The sequence below is a fragment of the Desmodus rotundus genome, chromosome 6 (genome assembly GCF_022682495.2).
Source record: "Desmodus rotundus isolate HL8 chromosome 6, HLdesRot8A.1, whole genome shotgun sequence".
Lineage (NCBI taxonomy): Eukaryota > Metazoa > Chordata > Mammalia > Chiroptera > Phyllostomidae > Desmodus > Desmodus rotundus.
In genome coordinates this window covers 133,242,235-133,261,764 of record NC_071392.1, presented here as the reverse complement: position 1 = coordinate 133,261,764, position 19,530 = coordinate 133,242,235, and the positions used below count along the sequence as shown (strand labels likewise).

The window sequence follows — 19,530 nt, the reverse complement described above, 5'->3', positions numbered from 1 at the left end:
TTCACTTGTCTCAGGGTATTTTCGATTTCTTCCTTGATCTCTTTCATTGCTTAGTAGCATGTTATTTAGCCTATATGTGTTTGTGTGTTTTTCAGGTCTTTGTGTTTTGTGTTTTTGTTTTTGTTTTTTTTGGTAATTGACTTCTATTTTCATAACATTGTGGTTAGAGAAGATGCTTGATATGATTTCAGGCTTCTAAAATTTGTTGAGACATTTTTGGGGACCTCACATATTGTCTATCCTGGAAAATGTTCTATGGTACTTGAATGTACATTCTGCTGCTTTGGGGTAAAATGCTCTGAAAATATCAATTAAATCCTTCTGGTCTCATGTGTCAGTTGAGGCTGCTGGGATTTTTTGGTGGTTGTTGTTGATTTTCTGTCTGGAAGATCTATCTACTGATGTCAATAGGGTGTTAAATCCCCTACTGTGACTGATTATATTACTGTTGATACTGTTGATCTCTCCCTTTATGTCCACCCATCTTTGCTTTATATATTTAGGTGTTTTTATATTGGGTGTATAAGTGTTTACAAGAGTTATATCCTCTTATTGGATTTATCCCTGTATCATTATATAATGTCCTACTTTGTCTCTTATTATAGTGCTTGTTTTAAATTCTATTTTTAATTGTATAAATGTCGCAACCTCAGCTTTTTTTGTTGCTATTTTCATGAAATATCTTTTCCATCTTTTTATTTTCAGTCAGTATGTGTGTTTTGATCTAAAATGGGACTCTTGTAGATAGCATATGTTTGGGTCTTATTTTCTTATTCATTTAGTTATAGTATGTTTTTTACTGGAACATTTAAGCCATTTACATTTAAAGTGGTTATTGATAGGTATGTATTTATGGCTCTTTTTTGGGGGGTTTTGTTGTTGTTGAAGACAAATATTCTTTATTGTTGTTTAATTGTAATTGTCCCAATGCCCCCCCCCCCATTGCTCTCCCCTGCTCCCTGCCACAGCTCCAAGAGTCAATTACCACCTCATTGTCCATGCCCATGGGTCATGTTCCTTGGCTTGCCCCTTCCCCTTCTTTTCCCTATTGTACCCTTCCTCCTATTTATGGGTTTTTTATGATAAACATTAATGTTCCTCTTTTTTTTACTTCTTTAAAGAAGTCCTTTTAACATATCTTGTAATATTGGTTGTGCTGAAGTTCCTTAGCTTTTTCTTGTGTGGGAAGCTTTATATCTTTCCTTCAATTTTAAATGATATCCTTGCTGGGTAGAGCAGTCTTTGTTGTAGGTCCTTGCTTTTCATCTCTTTGAGTATTTTGTGACCATCCCTTCTGGCCTGCAAAGTTTGTGTTGAGAAATCAGCTAACAGTCTTATGGGAGCTCCCTTGTAGATAACTATCTTTCTCTTGCTGCTTTTGAGATTCTCTTTTTGTCTTTAACCTTTGCCATTTTAATTACCTTGTGTCTTGGTTTGGGGCCTCTTTGGGTTCACCTTTTTGGCCTCTCTGCACTTTCTGGGCTTGTATGTCTTTTTTCTTCAGCAGGTTAGGGAAGTTTTCAGTCATTTCTATAAATAGGTCCTCAATCACCTGCTGGCTTCTCCTTCCAGCACCCCTAATATGTAAATGATGTTACGCTTGATTTTGTCTCAGAGGTCCTTTGAACTATTCTCTTTAAAAAAAATTTTTTTTTCTGCTCTGATTAGGTGTTTTCCCCTACCTTGTATTATAAATTGCTGATTTGATCCTCTGTCTGATCTGCTTTTGATTCCTTCTAGTATATTCTTCATTTCCGATATTGTATTGTTCATTTCTGACGTCTTTTTCTGTTGAGGTTCTCACTAAGTTCCTTGAACAACCTTAAACATTGTTTTGAACTCTTATTGGGTAGATTGTTTGTCTCCATTTCATTTAGTTATTTTTTTTGTGGAGGTTTCTCCTTTTTTCATTTGGGGTATGCTTTTTGTCTCCCCATTATGGCTGCCTTTCTGTGTTTCTTTGTATTAGATAGATCTGCTACTCTCCCAGTGCTGACCAGGTGCCTTATCAGTAGAAGACTGTGGGAACTAGTGGTGTAGTCTCCCTGATTATTTCATTCAGGTACCCCAGAAGTTTCCTTTGTGTCGGTAGTATGAGTCCTTCTGTTGTAGTTGAGCCTTGGTTGCTGTTGGTGTGTTCATGTGTGGGTCTGACCCTCAGGCTGGCTTGCTGTGAGTGTTAGGTAGTATAGGGTAGTAAACTAAGGTAGGGAGGAGGGAGACACGGCTCACCGGTTGACTCAGCAATTATGAGTGTGGTCTGATAAGATTGCTGGGTATTCAGAACTTCACAAGCAAAGATAGTGCAGGAGGAAGGGAGTCTTTGAGACTCTGTGCTGGGAAAGGGAGCCTCTGTAGCAATTTCACCAACTAAGACAAAGAGCCTTTACTAGCTGAAAAAGAAAGCCTTTGTACCTGTACATTATTCCCGAGGTTTAGAAGGGGAAGGAGGAGGGGGAACCTAGAAGCTGACTAAGGTATATAACCTCTGAACCCTAGGAGTTGGCACACCAGATTAGCTGAGTACCCACTTGTATCCTCGGCTCACGTGTATGGAAAAACTTACAACTTTATTTCCTCTATATGTGGGGCATTCAGACTAGCTGGGTGCCTGCTTGAAGCTTTGTGCTTGTATGTGTTTCATAAATAAGCTTACTATCTCATTTCCATGTTTGTCTCTTGCTTGAATTTGTCTCTTGAAAGCAAGACAAGGACTGAGGAGGAAGATTGGGGCGGGGGTTGGGAGCCCCTGACTTGAGTCTCTCCCGGGAAACATGAGGATTGGTCATGGCCATAGTGTAAGAGTGAGGCCTGACCCCATGAAGCAGAATTCACCTCAGTGGGGTCTGATGCCTGTAAGACCTCCCTGTGGGTGTGGTGCTTATGGACTAATTGGATTTTGCTTTGTTGTGGTCTGAAGCCAGCCACCAGGTGTGTTGGTTCTTGGGCCTTTTTGGGGAGGACTCCAGTGCAGGTTAATGCCACACGCTGCCTGTGACAGGCCCCGGGCTATATGTTAGGAGCTACAGAGTGATCCACAATGGTTGCTGCCTGTGCTGGGCCTAGATTTGCATGGGAGGGACCAAGCTGTGTCCTGAGGCTGGCTGCCACCAGTACCAGGCCTTGAACACGTCAGCAAAAGTCCCAGGGCACCCTGAGACTTCCTGCTGCTTGCTGGGTGCTTGCTCAGCTCTGTCATTGAAAGAGCCTTTGGGATAGGTTCTCAGGGAATCAACAGGTAAGAGCAACACAGATTCTTTTCTTTTTTTGATGGCTAATTTATTTTTTAAAATGTTTTATTGTTATTCTATTATAGTTGTCCCAGTTTTCCCCCCTTTGCCCTCCTCTGTCCCAGCCCATCCTCCCCTAACCCCCACTCCCACAGCCATTCCCCACCCTGTTGTCCATGTCCATGGGTAATTCATGCATGTCCCTTCACCTTCTTTCCATCCTTACCCTACTCCCAGGAGCAGTACAGATTAAATCTAGGCACCAGTGCCAGTCTGAGGCCACTCAGCAAAAGTATCAGGGTACACTGAGACCAGCCACCAGCCACCTGGGACCTGGGGACCTTTGCATTGGGGAGTGGTCTCAGGGTATCATCAGGGTGGAGCCAGTAGAGTTCGTCAGGCTAAAGCAGATCAAGATTTGACTTTGTAAAGGGAGGGCCCAGCACAGGAATAATGATGCTCATCCAGTATGCAGGAGGATGGCCTTTGCACTAAAGGTGCACAACTCAGCCTCTCCATGTATCTCTGGCAGCCACCAAGTCTGCCTGGAGTTCCCCATTTTAAGAACAACTGTAATGTGGGCCCATGCTGGTCACCACCTGCAGAGACTGCAGTGGTGTGTAAACTGGGTAGAGTAAGGCCTCAGGGAGTTGCTAAAGTGGAGCTAGTGTATCTTCCTAGGCTAATGCTCTGAGGATATAGGTTGGGCTCAACATAGGAAGTATGGCACTGATAGGATGAACATGGAAAAATGCCCTTGCCCTGATAGTCACACAACTCAGTTTTTTTTTTTTTTTCCTGTGCATGCCTTGAGCTTAGCCAGAATACTTTGTTTTTTAAGAACTACTGCATTGCAGCCCCAGGCTGAGTGCTGTTCAGGGTGTGGCCAGTGTAGTTTCTTAGGCTGATGTTGTGGGGAGAGTGTTCTACCCAGGAAACATGGCTTCTGTGGGTGTTGTGTGAGAGAGGGAGTCAACATAGGGACATTAGCAGCTATCTCTCTGGCCCTCTCCTCAAAGCCACATAACTCAATCTCTCCATGTGTGCCTCAAGCACCCTCGCAGCTGCCCTCCCTTACCTAGAGCTCAGGGTGAATGCCTGTGAGTGAGATTTTGTGCATTGTCCTTTTAAGAGGATGCCTGAGTTTCCAACAACCTTCCCTCTCACCTAGGCAGGTGGAATTCCTGCTGAATTTCACTGCCAGATGTTCCTCTTCCTGGCACTGGTGATTTGGGCGAGGGGGCTTCCCATGGGGTTGAGATACAACATTCCTCATGGGGTACCTCAGTAGCTGAGATGTCCCTCTGGATTCTCAACTGCTGCACCTGGGTTCAGGGCCAGCCCATTTTGTGCCTCCACTTCCCTACCAGTCTCCATGTGGCTTTTTCCGTAGATCCTTAATTATAAGACTTTTGTTCAGCTGCTCTTCAGATGGTTACTCATGTTGATTATTCTATAATTTAGTTGTAATTTTGATGTGGTCATGAGAAAAGGTAAGTGCAACTTCCACCTTCTTTGCCATCTTGGGTAGGTACTCTGAAATATATTTAGAAACTTAAAGCTTGGTTTACATACCACTGATTCAGTTTGCTTTCTGTCTCGCACTACAAATGGCAATGACACTAAGCATGAAAGGTTAAAATAATAGCAGCATCTGTATTCTGGCAAATCTTAAAAGCTTTCAGACCTACTGGGTAGCTACATTTTATCCTGAGAAGGAAGAAAGTAATTTATAACGTCAAGTGCCACAGTGTTTGAAGTCTGTTTCTTAATCACCATGTCTTATTGGGTCTTCAGGAAAAAGAGACATTCTCTTTCTCTTAAAACTCTTTTTAGAAGGAAAAAAAATAGTCCTAAAGTTTCTCTTTGTTTGTGGTTTTGAAGGCTGTGCCATTGCTATATAAATCATTGAATGAGGACGCATCTTTGAACTCTTAAGTTTTGCAGTGTGTAATGAACACAGGTTCATTATCCCAGACAGAGATGTTGCTTCATGTTTTAGAGAGTAAGAAGATTACGGAAGTAGCTGACACAACTTTCATCAAGTCTGATGTATGTTTATTTGCTACTCAACTATTTATAAATTTTTATTACTGATTACAAATTGAAAAGAATTTTTTATCAAATTTTTCCTGAAGTCATTTTTAGGCCAGTAAATAATGGTGGATAAAGGTGGCTACTTAAAGTCTTATCTCTGTGAAATAACGGAATTGACATGGAATAAGGAGATGACAGAGAAGGGCACATCAGCAAACCAGGGATATTTGGTGCAAGGGCAGTCAGTGGCACCCCTTCATGTGCCTGTGTGTCATCAGTACAGAACTCAAGTTATATGTGTATTTGCTCTAAGAGGGTTTACTACTCACAAGCCTCTAGAAAGCAGATTTCCTGTCCCATTCAGTGTGCAGTGTTGTGCCTACATTCAATAAATATTTGCTGAGTGGGTGGAAGGATGTATTTTGTGCTAGAGATGCTTTATGTCAAAAATGTTAAAAATAAATAACCTTGGACTTAAAGGAGTGGGCTCAGGTAGTGAAAAATTCACATATACAATACCTCATATGTGTTTTATGAGTCATAATTGAATCTAGTTGCTCAGTTAGATTTTTCTTATACATAATATACACACCAAGGGCAAAACTAAACTGCACATTTGTTTGTGACCTTTTAAGGGTGGCTCTGGGTTTATGCCTTGCGCTACCCAGTGGCCTCATATTACCAGGAATATGAACACGACCTTTGAGCAACCTCACTTCTCAAAGTTTCTAAGGCTCACTGGGCTCTAACTTCTCAGGAGTCTGAATTTGACATGCCTTGAGTTTGACAGTCAGGCTACACCATAGCTCACGCTTTCTGAGGCAGCAGGGTCTCCCAATGCCCTTCACACAAGGACTCCTTTAGAGGTGCATCAGAGCCTGGCTGAGCTAAATCTAGGGTCCCTGCATGCCTTCGTGTCCACCAGGGGTGACTGGATTTAATGCCTCCTCAGCTCACTTGGTTTCGTCTCAGGGTCCTCTTTGGAATGCTTTTACCATCAGTGCTCTGCATCTCTTCCCCTCCTTCCCACTTTGTGATCTTCCCTCTGGAAATCCTCTTTATGGGATAAGCAACAGCCCTATTGACTCAGCCTCTTGTGTTCATCTCTTTGGCTATGTGAAACGTGGCTTTTCTCTGAGGCTGCTCTGTGTTCCTCAGGGGTATGCAGGTAAAAATAATGGTTTTTTTTTTTCTCCAAGTCTGATTCCAGGCATTATCCACTATCTCCTTTGTGGAAACCTCTCTCCTTTGGCTATGCTACCTTGTCTTCTTCCTTGTTGCTGCCATGTCCTCTTGCTCTTTTTTAAAATATCTTTGTTCTCTCCCAGTCCTTTTTCTTTATGCCAAGTTACCCATTAACCCCTTGATCCCAACATCCTCTGTGGCTTCCTTACTTTATCTTCTGGTCCACTGTCACCTGTTGACCTCTGTCTGACCGCAACCTTCATCCTACTGATCTCTCACTGAGTCACTTCCAGGCTACCTGCTCTGCTTTTTATTTTTTAAAAACAGAATTTTCCTTGGAGTATAATTGACATACATATTTAAAATGTACATTTTTCTAAGTTTTGACATAGATGTATACCTGTGAAACCATTACTACCATCAAGAATAATGAACATAGTCATCACTCCCCAAAGTTTTCTCATGATCCTTTCCCACCTTCCCCCATGTTATTCCCCAGCCCCAGGCAACCATTGATCTGCTTTCTGCCACTATAGATTAGTTTGATTTTCTACAGTCCTACAGAATCCTTCAGTGTATACTCTTTTTTGTTTGGGTTTCACTCAGTTTACTTATTTTGTGATTCATCTGTGTTGGTACATTTATTAATAGTTCATTTCTTCTTATTCTGAGTAGTACAGCATTCCACTGTATGGCTATACCATAGTTTATCTGTTCATTTGTTGATAAACATTTGGGTTGTTTCTAGTACTTGGCCTCAAATAAAACTTTTTTGTTTGTATACAAGTCTCTGTGTGGGAATGTGCTTTCTTATCTCAAGAATGGAATGGCTGAATAATATAAAAGTATATGTTTAACTGCTAGATTGTTTTCTAAAGAGGTTGCACCATTTTACATTTCCGCCAGGAGGATGAGAATTCTCATCAACACTTGATATGTTCAGCCTTTTTATTTTAGTGGTAATGGTATCTTGCTGTGGTTTTAACTTGAATTTCCCTAATGACTAATGATCTTGAGCATCTTTTTATATGCTGTTTGCTATCTGTATGTGGTAAGGTATATGTTCAGTGGTATTGCTCAGTTTTTATTATTTATTTACAATTGTATTTATTTAGAGAGGGAAAGGCAGGGAGAAAGAGAGGGAGAGAAACATCAATGTATGGTGGCCTCTTGCACACCACCCCTCCCCACCCCCCCATGGGGACCTGGCCTGCAACTCAGGCCTGTGCCCTGACTGGGAATTGAACTGGTGATCTTTTGCTTCACAGTCCAGCACTCAGTCCACTGAACCACACAAGCCAGGGCTCTTCTTGAAGTTTTATACTTACATATTTCACATTTGGTTTCTTGATTCATTTTGGGTTAATTTTTGTTAATTTCAAATTTTTCCAGTGGACTCCTGCTCCCTGTACTTGTTGTAGACGTTATGATGCCAGAAGGTCTGTGTTCCTGCTCCACTGTCAGCCTTTGGCAGACCTCACACAGCAACACCAAAGAGGGTGTTTCTCTGTGTTTTTGCCTCTTTCCTGGTGGTATACTGCTGTTGATTATTGATTTTAGTTTGAAGCATGATATATAGAGGGAGTTTTTCAAAAATTAAAATGAATAAAGGATTTTATAATGTTAAATTTAGATTTGAACTATCTTTATGAATTTGTGGCCTTCAAAAGATCTTTAAAAGATTGTCACTTCTTATGTGGGCAACAGTCTGGTGATTTCGGGGGTGGGGAGGAGAGGGATATAAGGGAGATAAATGGTAATGGAAAAAATACAATAAAAAATAAAATTAAAAAATTGACACTTCTATCTCAGGAGAAATTATCAAGAATGGCAGTTCTTGGAATTGAAAATGAGATAAGCAAGAAAGTAGCTTTAGAAAATATTCATGAATTTGGTTCCATGAAGCCAGAAAAGCAAAATTATAGTATACTCTGTTTTATAAATATTTAAAATAATGTGAGTTGTAATACTTTTAATACTTTCAATATTGAGTTTTTAAAATTTTTTCAACATTTTAATGTTTGGAAAAATTGGCCATTAAAAGTGCAGTAAATAAATAAATATGTGTGTGTATATGTGTGTGTGTGTATACATTTTTCCTTTTACCCTAGGCTCCAGTATGGCTCAACTCAACACTGGTACTAATTTAAAATTTTGGATTTGTTTTGCATGAATTTTTATTTTTAAAACTATTTTATTACAATTTTATTTTGATTACTGAATTCTTGTTGCCTCCGTAAATTTTGAGCAGAACCCTCACTCTTCTTATCCTAGACCCAGCCTTGGTATTCTTACTACCTCCTCCAAAGTAATAAGACTTAACCTTTAAAGGATATTTATAGAATACAGTAAATGTTAGGCAATGGAAGTTAGGAGTTCAGAGAATCAGTTCAACTAATTAGATTTTACTTATTCATTTATTCTTTTTTCACATGAATCAATGTGGTGACAACCAGTAGAGTTGAAGAGATGGGGTGGATAGTATGATCATAGTTTGGATGAGTTTAAAAATGAAACAGGTAAGATATAGAGAGAAACTTTTTGGAATTAAAATGAAAAGGATTTCATAATGGTAAAGTTAGAATAGAAATTTCTTTGTGAATTTATGGTCTTAAGATATACCCTAAAGTGGTCAGGCAAGGCTCTCAGGTACTTATCACCAGTTCTCATGTTGAAAACTTTCTGCTTTTGTACTTCCACTGAAAAAATTTGTTCTTAATTAAAAAGAGTTCTTTAATGTGCTTTCCATATACCAGACACTGTTCTAGGTATTTTATATACATTAGCTCATTTAAACTTCATTAACAATTCTCCGTGATAGCTCCTGTCATTATCCCATTTTACAGAAGAAAAAACTTAGGTGTGGTGAGATTAAGTAACCCAGAGTAAATGGAGAACATAGATTTCAGTCCCAGCAGTGTTGCTCCTGAATCTGGCTTGTAACTGCTAAAATGTACTGCTTCACATGTAGAAGAGTTTCTGAATACACCAGGATGGAAGAGATCATTCATATATATATATATATATATATATATATATATATATATATATATATATATATATGTTGTCTGTTGCTACTTAACAAATTACCACACAAATTTCAGGATGTTTTGGACTGTTGACGGATATGGGTCACATATTCTATAGGTCTCTTTGTAAATTCCGACATACATTTGTTTATTTATTTATTTACTTGTTTTTTTAGTTTGACCTTTTAAAATGCATTTTTCTTCTCCTTGGATAGAGAAGAGTGGATATAGGCAACTGTGGGTAGGCCAGAAGTCAAAAATAAAAATGTTGGACCCATACCAACAAGGACAAGGACTGCCGAGCCCCAGTGGTCAACACATGATGACCAGGAGAAATTTTACTGAGAACGTGTTGCAAGATGATAGATTTGCCAGATTTCTGGAAAACAACTGTCTGTGCAGACTTTACCCAGAGTCTGCTGGGAGGTAGAGTGTTGGCCCTGCCAGCCACCAAGAGGTCCTCACAGGCATATAGGAACAAGTAATAAACTGAGGCAGACCAGACTTTGTCTAAGAATGGATAAAGATGGAGGCAAAGGACAAGGCCCCAGGTTGAGAGAAGTTGTGAGATAAAATAGTCCCATGAGCACAGGTACTTGAACATTAGCTGTGAGGGAGCCTAGCCAATAAATGCTGGATCTACGCCAAACATTACTCATAAGGTTTGGTGACGGGAGAAGTGGAGGGAAGAGGTCACTTTAAGTTCCCTTAATTAATCACAAACCATTAGTGATTTAGTGCTGCAACCTGCTCATAACAGTTGTGAGTTTCCACAGAGCCCCAGTGTTAGGTGTTATATAAACTGTAGAACAGTTACAAAAGGTTCCTTCACTTAGCCAGTGATTTTGTTCTGGTTAATGAATTGCTAAAGTGTATGCATTTAATTAACATACATGTATCTGTCCTCATAGATATAACTTGCAGCAATTGTTGAGACATTGGCTTTGTTTCATGGTGGAGTAAATATGATTTGATATCCAGTTTTTCTCAAAAAATTTGATTGGAAGAAAAGATTCTTTTGCCCAAGGCTTCCAATATATCTTGTATTTTGAAAGATTATTTCCTTTTTTGAGGTTAAGATTCCATGTAGAGGTTACATATGATGTTTAGTTGGGGTTGCCAAGCCATCTCCATATTAAGGGCATGAACACATTGATAGAATAACAGGTAATAAGTTTTTATTGTCAAGAGAGACTTTTCTAAGTATAGTGCACTGGAGCACCAAATTTTTTGCAGTTGACATGTGTAGTTCTGAGTAAACCTTTATTCTTCTCCTTGATAGTGACCAAAGAACTCTGCTAGAGGATTTATTGATGGACCAAACCCATAAATGGGGTTGTCATTGCAAAGGGAGAAACATACTGTCCTGAATATTTGTAAAATGTTCTTATGAAAATGTCTTGTGAGCAATAATTTTATATCATTTTTACCTTTAGAGATTTTAAGAAAATCATTCATTTTATACATGACAAAAAATATTTGCGCATAATCCACTATGAGCATCAGTTTCCTTAATCTCAATAAATTTGGCACTTCTAGAAAAATTTTCAAGAAGTCATACTCAAAGTACTTTTATTTAAAAACATCTCTCCTTCTATGACATTGTATTGCTTCTGAAGGTTATACAGAAGCAATTTATTTTACTTTTTAAAAAAATTATGTCTTTTGTTGTAAGAATATTTTTTCTTTCTAAAACTAATCTTTTAAAAATAGATCTTAAATTTATATGCTTCATTTCTGATTTATTGTTTTAAACTTCCAGGCTCAACTTTAAAGAAGCTTCTACACACTGGAAATTCTATTAAGGTATTTATTTTAGATGAATATGTAATGGCATTTTTAAATAATCTTAAGTTATTCCATAAATTAATAAAATTAGGCCACTATGTAAACAACTTTACTTAGTTTTTATTTGTAATTGAGAAATTATATTTCTAATATTGTTAGGGTTTTTGTTTTCTCATCATAAGTTTTGTAATAGACATCTTAAGTATTATTAGGAGAAACTGGTTTGGGGTTGGGAGTTTGGAATTCTGAGTTCTAATTTTGATTCTGCAGTGTACAGTTAGGGAACCAATGGCAAGGTGCCAGCTGCTCCAGTTTTATCATCAGAAAGGGAAGGGGTTGGATTACTTCCTCGCTCAGCTTCAGAGCTAATGTGCTTGATTCTGATCACCCCAGTAATCTTGTTGTTAAAATTATAGTTGTCTCCAAATTATTTTTGAGCACCATTGTGTGGGAAAAGAGTAGCAGAACCTTCCTCTTGAGTATTTATTGATTTACAACAGATTGATCTTATAATTTAAGTTAAATTGGCTTATTAAAATGAATATGCCTTTTATAATGACATACCATTTGATGCTGGGATAAGATGACACTCAAAGATCATTGACAAAAGAAGCCAGCTTTAGATGTATGTTTTATGGAAGGTAATTCACTTGTAGCTCATTAAGTTACATGTGTGCCTTTAATGAACTAAGGCATTTTGGGTTTTATACCAGTTTAAAACATCATAGCCAATTAATCTTGGTAAGTTAGGTATTTCTTACATGTTGAAAAAAGGGGATGAGCTATTCCTAGCTTCACAGTAGATACCATATTTTGTCCCTCCTATTTTAATTAATAGTATTACAGTTAAAACTGTCAGGTCATTATCTCATGATTCTTATTGGCCTTATTTATGTTTTAGTTATCTTAAATACAGTTAACATTACAAATTGAAGACTTACGATAGAATTTTAAAGAAACTTTCTTCGTGTTAAATTTAATATAATTTGGTTAGGTATATATAGAGCCATATCATTTTTGGCCTGATGCTGAATAACATTATGCATTCACCAATGTCACCACTTATTTCACCTGCTTGGGGAGAGGACGAGTGTGAGTGGGCATGGAGCTTTGTGCGGAGAAGTGGTGAGTCCACAAGTGTGTCTGAAAGTGTGCTGTGGAATCTACTCTTAATGGGAGTAGCACTGTCATCAGTCTTCTCTGGGGAGTTAGCCAAGACTTTTCCTTCTCTCTCTCTTTTTTTCCCCCTTCTTTTTTTGGGGGTTGGGAAGCTTCTCCTTCTCTTGGCTTTTCTGCAGAGCTTCCTGTTTGGCTTGGAGGAATCCACAGCTTGGTGTAATTGAAAGGAGATCAGGCAGTTGCTCAGTTACCTGCATTTGGAGTTCATTAATCTTTCATCTGTGTCTGACATATTTTTCATCTCTTTTGCTTATTTAACTTCTTTTATTGACATCATCTTTTCAGCCATTTAGGAATATAGAAATGGAAATACCTGTGGTTAAAAATTCTTGGAGTGGAATGAAATTGAAAGTAAGTTTAGAGGAAGGAGGAGGATGCATCTACCTCTATAGATGTTTTCTATACATCTGTAGAGGTAGATGCCCACCATTCAGAGCACAGCAAAGGTGTTGAGAGGATAGATTAGGGACATAAGACAGGGAGCTGGAGAGCTGTTCCCTCCCATTGAGTCAGTTCTTTAAGGTCTTAATTAGCTCTAAGCATTCTGCTATACAAGAACATTGTACTTGTGCATATTGTAGTGACATGACATAAATGCTGTCCAAAGCACAGTGTAAATTTGGAAGATTATCATTGCATTGTTTTCATGTATATCTGAGTGTTAAAGATAGGGGGATTGTACCTTTAAGAATGAAATATGGTCAATAGGAAATAAATAGTGCTTACTGTGAGTTAGGCCCTGTTCTAACTCATTTAATCCTATACCAATACTTTGTGGTAAATTCTGTTATTATCATCCCTATTTTACAGTTGGAGAGACGAAGGCATAAAGCAGTTAAGTGGTTCTCCACAGGTCACAGCTAAGCTAGAAAGTGGCACAGCCTGCATTTGAACCTAGGCACTCTGGCTCCAGAACCCTTGGGTTCTTAAGCCTTGTGCTGTATTGCAGCATCCTTACTTACTTGTCACCAAGTAAAGAGCTTAGCGCAGTGCTTTAACAATACCTTTCACTTCTAGTTTTTCTTTCTCAGAACTGATGCTGCATTGCAATGCATTTCCACAAGTACATATGTTTAATTTTGTTGCTTTTATTTTTTTTAGATAAGATGTGAAGGAATCAGGTTGTTTCTTCTGTGGCTTCAAGCACTTCAGACAAACTGTGCAGAAGAGCAGGTGCTGATTTTTGCTTGCCTCGTGCCTGGTTTCCCAGCGATCATGTCCTCCAGAGGGCCCTGTACTCTGGAGACACTCATCAGTCCAAGCCCTAGTATAGCTGATGGTGAGTGATGTGAGCAGATCTTACAGGTTGAAATGACTCTTGAAGTCACATTGAGGAATTCCTTGGTTTGCCATTTTCTTGAATAGAAATCTTGATTTCATAAATGAATTTTGAACAGGAATTATTTCCCATTCATATTCATGGTAGATTCTTATACACATTTGAATTGAAAGAATTGAACCTATTTTATATGAAATGATGGCAAGAGAAATTTACCGATGTGGTGGGAACAGGAATGGAAGGGAGTAGGACAGATGGTGGCAATAGCAGGAAGTGGACAGTTGGTATGTCTGGAGTATTTTTGTGCCTGTTAATGCAATCCAGATCCACTATCCAAACTATTTACTGTCTGTTGTCCTCATTGTTATTGTTTCATTCATCTGCTCATCCATGTGTTTTTTGTTTTTGGGGGGTTCTTTTGTTAGCTGTGTATTTTCATGCAACATAAACGGGAGGACAGTAAATGCTTCATGGGACATTTTTTTTCTTTTAATATATTTCATTGATTATGCTATTACAGTTGTCCCATTTTCCCCCCTTCACTCCCCTCCTCCCTGCACACCCCCTCCCGCCCACATTCCCCCACTTTAGTTCATGTCCATGGGTCATACATATAAGTTCTTTGGCTTCTACATTTCCTACACTATTCTTACTCTTCCCCTGTCTATTTTCTACCTACCATTTATGCTACTTATTCTCTGTACCTTCTCCCCCTCTCTCCCCCTCCCACTCCCCTGTTGATAACCCTCCATGTGATCTCCATTTCTATGATTCTGTTCCTGTTCTAGTTGTTTGATTAGTTTGTTTTTGTTTTTGTTTTAGGTGTGGTTGTTAATAACTGGGAGTTTGCTGTCATTTTTGCTGTTCATATTTTTTATCTTCTTTTTCTTAGATAAATCCCTTTAACATTTCATATAATAAGAGCTTGGTTTTGATGAACTCCTTTAACTTGACCTTATCTGAGAAGCTCTTTATCTGCCCTTCCACTCTAAATGATAGCTTTGCTGGATACAGTAATCTTGGATGTAGGTCCTTGCCTTTCATGACTTGGAATACTTTCCAGACCCTTCTTGCCTGTGAGGTCTTTTTTGAGAAATCAGCTGACAGTCTTATGGGAACTCCTTTATAGGTAATGGTGTCCTTTTCTCTTGCTGCTTCTAAGATTCTCTCCTTCTGTTTCATCTTGGGTAATGTAATTATGATGTGCCTTGGTGTGTTCCTCCTTGGGTCCAGCTTCTTTGGGACTCTCTGAGCTTCCTGGACTTCCTGGAAGTCTATTTCCTTTGACAGATTGGGGAAGTTCTCCTTCATTATTTTTTCAAAAGAAATTTCAATTTCTTGTTCTTCCTCTTCTCCTCTGGTACCCCTATAATTCAGATGTTGGGACGTTTCAAGATGTCCTGGAGATTCCTAAGCTTCTCCTCATTTTTTTGAATTCTTGTTTTTCATTCTTTTCTGGTTGGATGTTTCTTCCTTCTTTCTGGTCCAAATCGTTGATTTGAGTCTCGGTTTCCTTCCATCACTATTGGTTCCCTGTACATTTTCCCTTATTTCACTTAGCATATCCTTCATTTTTTCATCTATTTTGTGACCAAATTCCACCAATTCTGTGAGCTTCCTGATTACCAGTGTTTTGAACTGTGCATCTGATAGGTTGGCTGTGTCTTCTGTGTCTTCTAAGCAACTTCTGTTGCTTAGTTGTATTTTTTCTGGAGCTTTGATCTGTTCTTTCCTGTGGGACTCTTTTTTTTTTTTTTTTTTGTCTTGGCTCACCTCTTATGTAAAGGGGTGGAGCCTTAGGTATTCACCTGGGCGGGGCTACCCACAGTACTGTGCGGTGACATTGCATGTGGGGCAGAGGTCCCAGAGGGAACACTGGTGCTTGCTCAGCTCTCTGGTGGCTTTCAGTCACTTTCCCCGCTACCCACAAGCAAAGTGGGCCCTTCTAGTGCTGATTCCCGTGTGGGTGGGTTTGTGTACATTCTGGGACCCTATGGGTCTCTCCAATGAACTCTCCTGTGAGGCTGGGAGTTTCTTCCGCTGCCGCCTCAAAACCCAAGGGGTTTTCAATCAGTGGTTTGAGGCTTTATTTCCGCATGCTGGAGCCCTGGAGTTGCGCAGTCTGTTTCGCTCTGCCTTTGTTCCTCCTGTTTTATCTGCACGTGAATGTGGGACTGCAGGATCTGCCAGCCACCACCTTGCAGGATCCTCTAGCAGCTCCTTGCCAGACAGCTGCAGCCTGGATCATCCAGCTCCACAATCCACCACCTCGCTGGTACCGCCAGCCACCATTTTGCCAGGAGTCCTCTCCACCAAGCTGCGTATCTCCTCCCCTCCTACCAGACTGGATGAATGTTTCTGCTTTATCTCCTTGGTTGTCGGACTTCCATACAGTTTGATTTTCTGTCAGTTCTGGTTGTTTTTTGTTATTAAATTGTTGTTGTCCTTCTTTTGGTTGTGCAAGGAGGCACAGGGTGTCTACCTACACCTCCATCTTGGCCGGAAGTCATGGTACTATTAATGGCAGCCATGTGTGTCCTGTTAGGGCCATTGATTTATAACTGCCTATCACTTTTATTGCCAAATGACAGGTAGTTGATGTTAGGCTGACCAAAGCAGAATTTGAAAGGGAAAAGAATGGTGCAGTGGGAGAGGTGGCTTCGTGGCTTCTGTATCATGCTTCTAAGCCCTTCATGCACATTGGTTTGGTCCATATGAGCAGTTCTAATAAATGTATAGATGTATTTTAGTAGAGGCCATTTTTTAAAAACCCTGTTTAAAATTTAACTTTGATGAAAGACTCTCATTATTTTCCACTCTGCAGCAAAGATATATCCGGAAGAAATCACTCCACTCCTGCCAGCCATATCAGCAGAAAAGATAGCTGAGGACCAAACATGCTTTTTTCTTCAAATACTATTGAAACATATGGTTATTCAGGTAAGAGCAAATCGTAGATAATTAAGCATTCTTATTCTCAGTAGGAAAGAGAAAACATTGTCTCTTTTCTTTTTGTTTGCTCACATTTTCTATTTTGCTTTTTATTTGTGGTGATTTTGTGTGCTGTTTCACTAAACATAGAGTCTGGCCAAATCACTTCAGCCGATTCCAGGCATACACACTGAGTGTGCATGTAAAAGGAAAAGTTCAATTCTCTGTCTGTGTATCTCCTTTACTTTAATATTATTACCACATTTTCATAAAACAGTTCACATGTGATGCTTCTGGTCACCAAATGTGAGGGGTTTTTACCCTCAACAAGCAATTCTCTGTGACAATACCTGGGGTCCCACAATTTAACTCAGTTCTGACACTGTCTACCTGGAGATAGCACAGAGCCCACATGTTAAGATCTTAGTCCTCTAACACTATTTCCATCCTATTCAGACACCAATCACAAGTAGAAGTTCCCCGGGTTACCCACAACTTCTGTCTGATTTGGCTACAAATCAGAGCTTCTTATGACTGCATCTTTAGATGTGATTAATTTATTAGAGGAGCTCAGAGAACTCAGGGTAGCATTTACTCATGTTTACTAGTTTAAAGAATATGATAAAGGCTACAGATGAACAGCTACATGAAGGAAAAGGCCAGAGCACAAGAGCTTTTGTCCCCATGGAGTTGGGGTGTGTCACTGTCTGGTACATGGAAGTATTAAACCACCTGGAAGCCCCCTGAAACCCCTGCTATATTTGGGTTTTATGGAGGTTTTTTTTCCCCCATAGGCATGATGTATCATTAATCCAATTCCAGTCCCTCTCTCATTTCTGGAGAAATGGGACGGCTAGGATGTAAAAATTCCAAGTTCTAATCATGGCTTGGTCTTTTTGGTGATCAGTCCTCATTCAGGAGCCATCCAGGAGCCCACCCAGAGTCACCTCAATAGAACAGAAGATGTTCCTAGTGCTCCCATAACTTAGGAAGTTAGAGGGGTTTTAGGGCCCTGTGCTAGCAACTGGGGGCAGAGGCCTATATATATATATTTTTTTCTATTATTCCATTGCCTAGTAAACTATTTTTGCCTCTTTACTCTTTCCCTAACCCTGATCTCTATGCTAGTGAGACAGGTGGAGGATGAGGTAGGCCCAGAAGCTGAATGAGTATATTAGATCAGGAATAGGCAGAGCAGACAGGGAGATTTGAACAAAAGCATATTTAATTACCTCATTGTGCCATCAGCACAAGCCTGCTTTATGTCACATAATTTCTTTCTCTTATTTTACCAACTGAATTCAAAACTAAAATCATTAGTTTATGATTTCAATAGGTGATTTATGTCTCTTGGTCTGTATTTCTGACCATTGATATAGTTTGAAAAAAGCTCCTGAGTGCTTTTTTCTTAGCAAACACTTCTCTTGTCTCTGAGTTCCTCCTGGGTATAGTCCAACCTTTGTCCTTCACTTCACAACCAAGTTTGTTGACATAATAATCTCTGTGAAGTCCACTTCCTCCTCTAATGTTCCTTGATACCCTCTATTACCTGCCTCTGTCCTGTCACTGCTAAGAAGTCCAACACCATGAAGGGTTTCTTATGGTCAAGTCCAGGGAGGACACTCTTAAGTTTGTGCCATACTGAATTTTTCAGTTAACTTGACAGTCTACGCTTCCTTTATGAGATTCCTTCGATGATATTTCCTTCTGGCTTTCCTTCTCCCTTTTACTTCTTTCCAGTTTCCACTACGGAACTGTGTTTCTCTCTGCTGTCCTTCAAGATTCAGTTTTTGGCTACTCTTTCTGAATATTCTCTCCTGCTGGGTAATCTTATCTGGTCTCCTCTCCCATTTCCTTTAACCAGCACCAGAAACACAGGACTCCAAAATCCTGAGAGCCCAACTGGGGTATTCTGTCATCTTCTGGAATTTTAGCTCCTCTACATTTTAGCTCTGCTGGCCCATTCTACATGGATCTTCAGAAGTGGCAGATCAGCATACAGTATCTCAAACTTTGATGTGTTGGGAGACTTGGGTTTTCATTCTAGATGTGTTATTAATGAGCTGCGTGACCTCAGATAAGTCATGAATATCCCATGATTTCATTAGAGGAAGGATGCCATTGATATGGTGGAAGGTTTTTAGGTGGACTGAGCCTTTGTGTGCAGAATTGTATGGGCATGGCCATCCCCCTCTCATTCCCTTTCTTCTGTCTATGGGGTGAGTCCTCAGAGCAGAATTTCTGCCTTGGCTCATCCCAGAGAACTGGCAGGTTACAGATCTGAGGTTCTCTGCCCTGGGGCAGCTAAGTTCCTCATTTCTTTACCTTAGGTACTGGACTATTGCCATTTTCTACGTGGGCTGCATTATGAAGGAATTTGGGAGACTACTTAGGGCACTCTGTGTTATAACAAGTGCTAAAGACTCGCTGACATATGGAGCTGGGGTGGCAGGCCTGGCTTATCCTATCCTGAGGATTGCTTTTAATAAGGAGGCTTCATTTTTCAGGATTCCATAGCTGTACCTTTTGATATTGATTTTGCATGTAGGTAACATTGGATGAAATCTTTGCAAGGGTTTGTTTCCATAATTGTGTTTATAATAAATGGCCTTTTCTAAGTTTTTTAGATTCAATGCAGTCCCTATTAAAATACCATTTCAAAACTTTATATGGAACTTCTGGCCAAGATAGAGGAGTAGGTAAGTGAACTTTGCCTCCTTGCAAAACCAAAAGAAGGACAACAGCAATTTTAAAAACAAAAAATAAAGAGAACTGCCAGAAAATTGAACTGTATGGAAGTCTGACAACCAAGGACTTAAAGAAGAAACATTTATCCAGACTGGTAGGCAGGGAGAAGATGGGGAGTTGGGGA

General features: G+C 39.6%; 1 protein-coding gene across 4 annotated transcripts in view; it reads left to right on the top strand.

The window, feature by feature from the left end:
- The window catches only part of RALGAPA2 (Ral GTPase activating protein catalytic subunit alpha 2), a 374,904-nt gene that overhangs the window by 79,341 nt on the left and 276,033 nt on the right, over nt 1-19,530 (top strand). For all 4 annotated transcript variants that reach the window (XR_006655322.3, XR_006655321.3, XM_024559518.4 and 1 more), the window contains exons 5-7: nt 11,244-11,287; nt 13,550-13,727; nt 16,552-16,667. Coding sequence is in view for 2 of the 4 variants with exons in the window: in XM_024559518.4 (XP_024415286.1) it covers nt 11,244-11,287; nt 13,550-13,727; nt 16,552-16,667 (338 nt within the window). In the remaining 2 variants the exon portion in view is untranslated. The remainder of the gene's footprint in view (nt 1-11,243; nt 11,288-13,549; nt 13,728-16,551; nt 16,668-19,530) is intronic.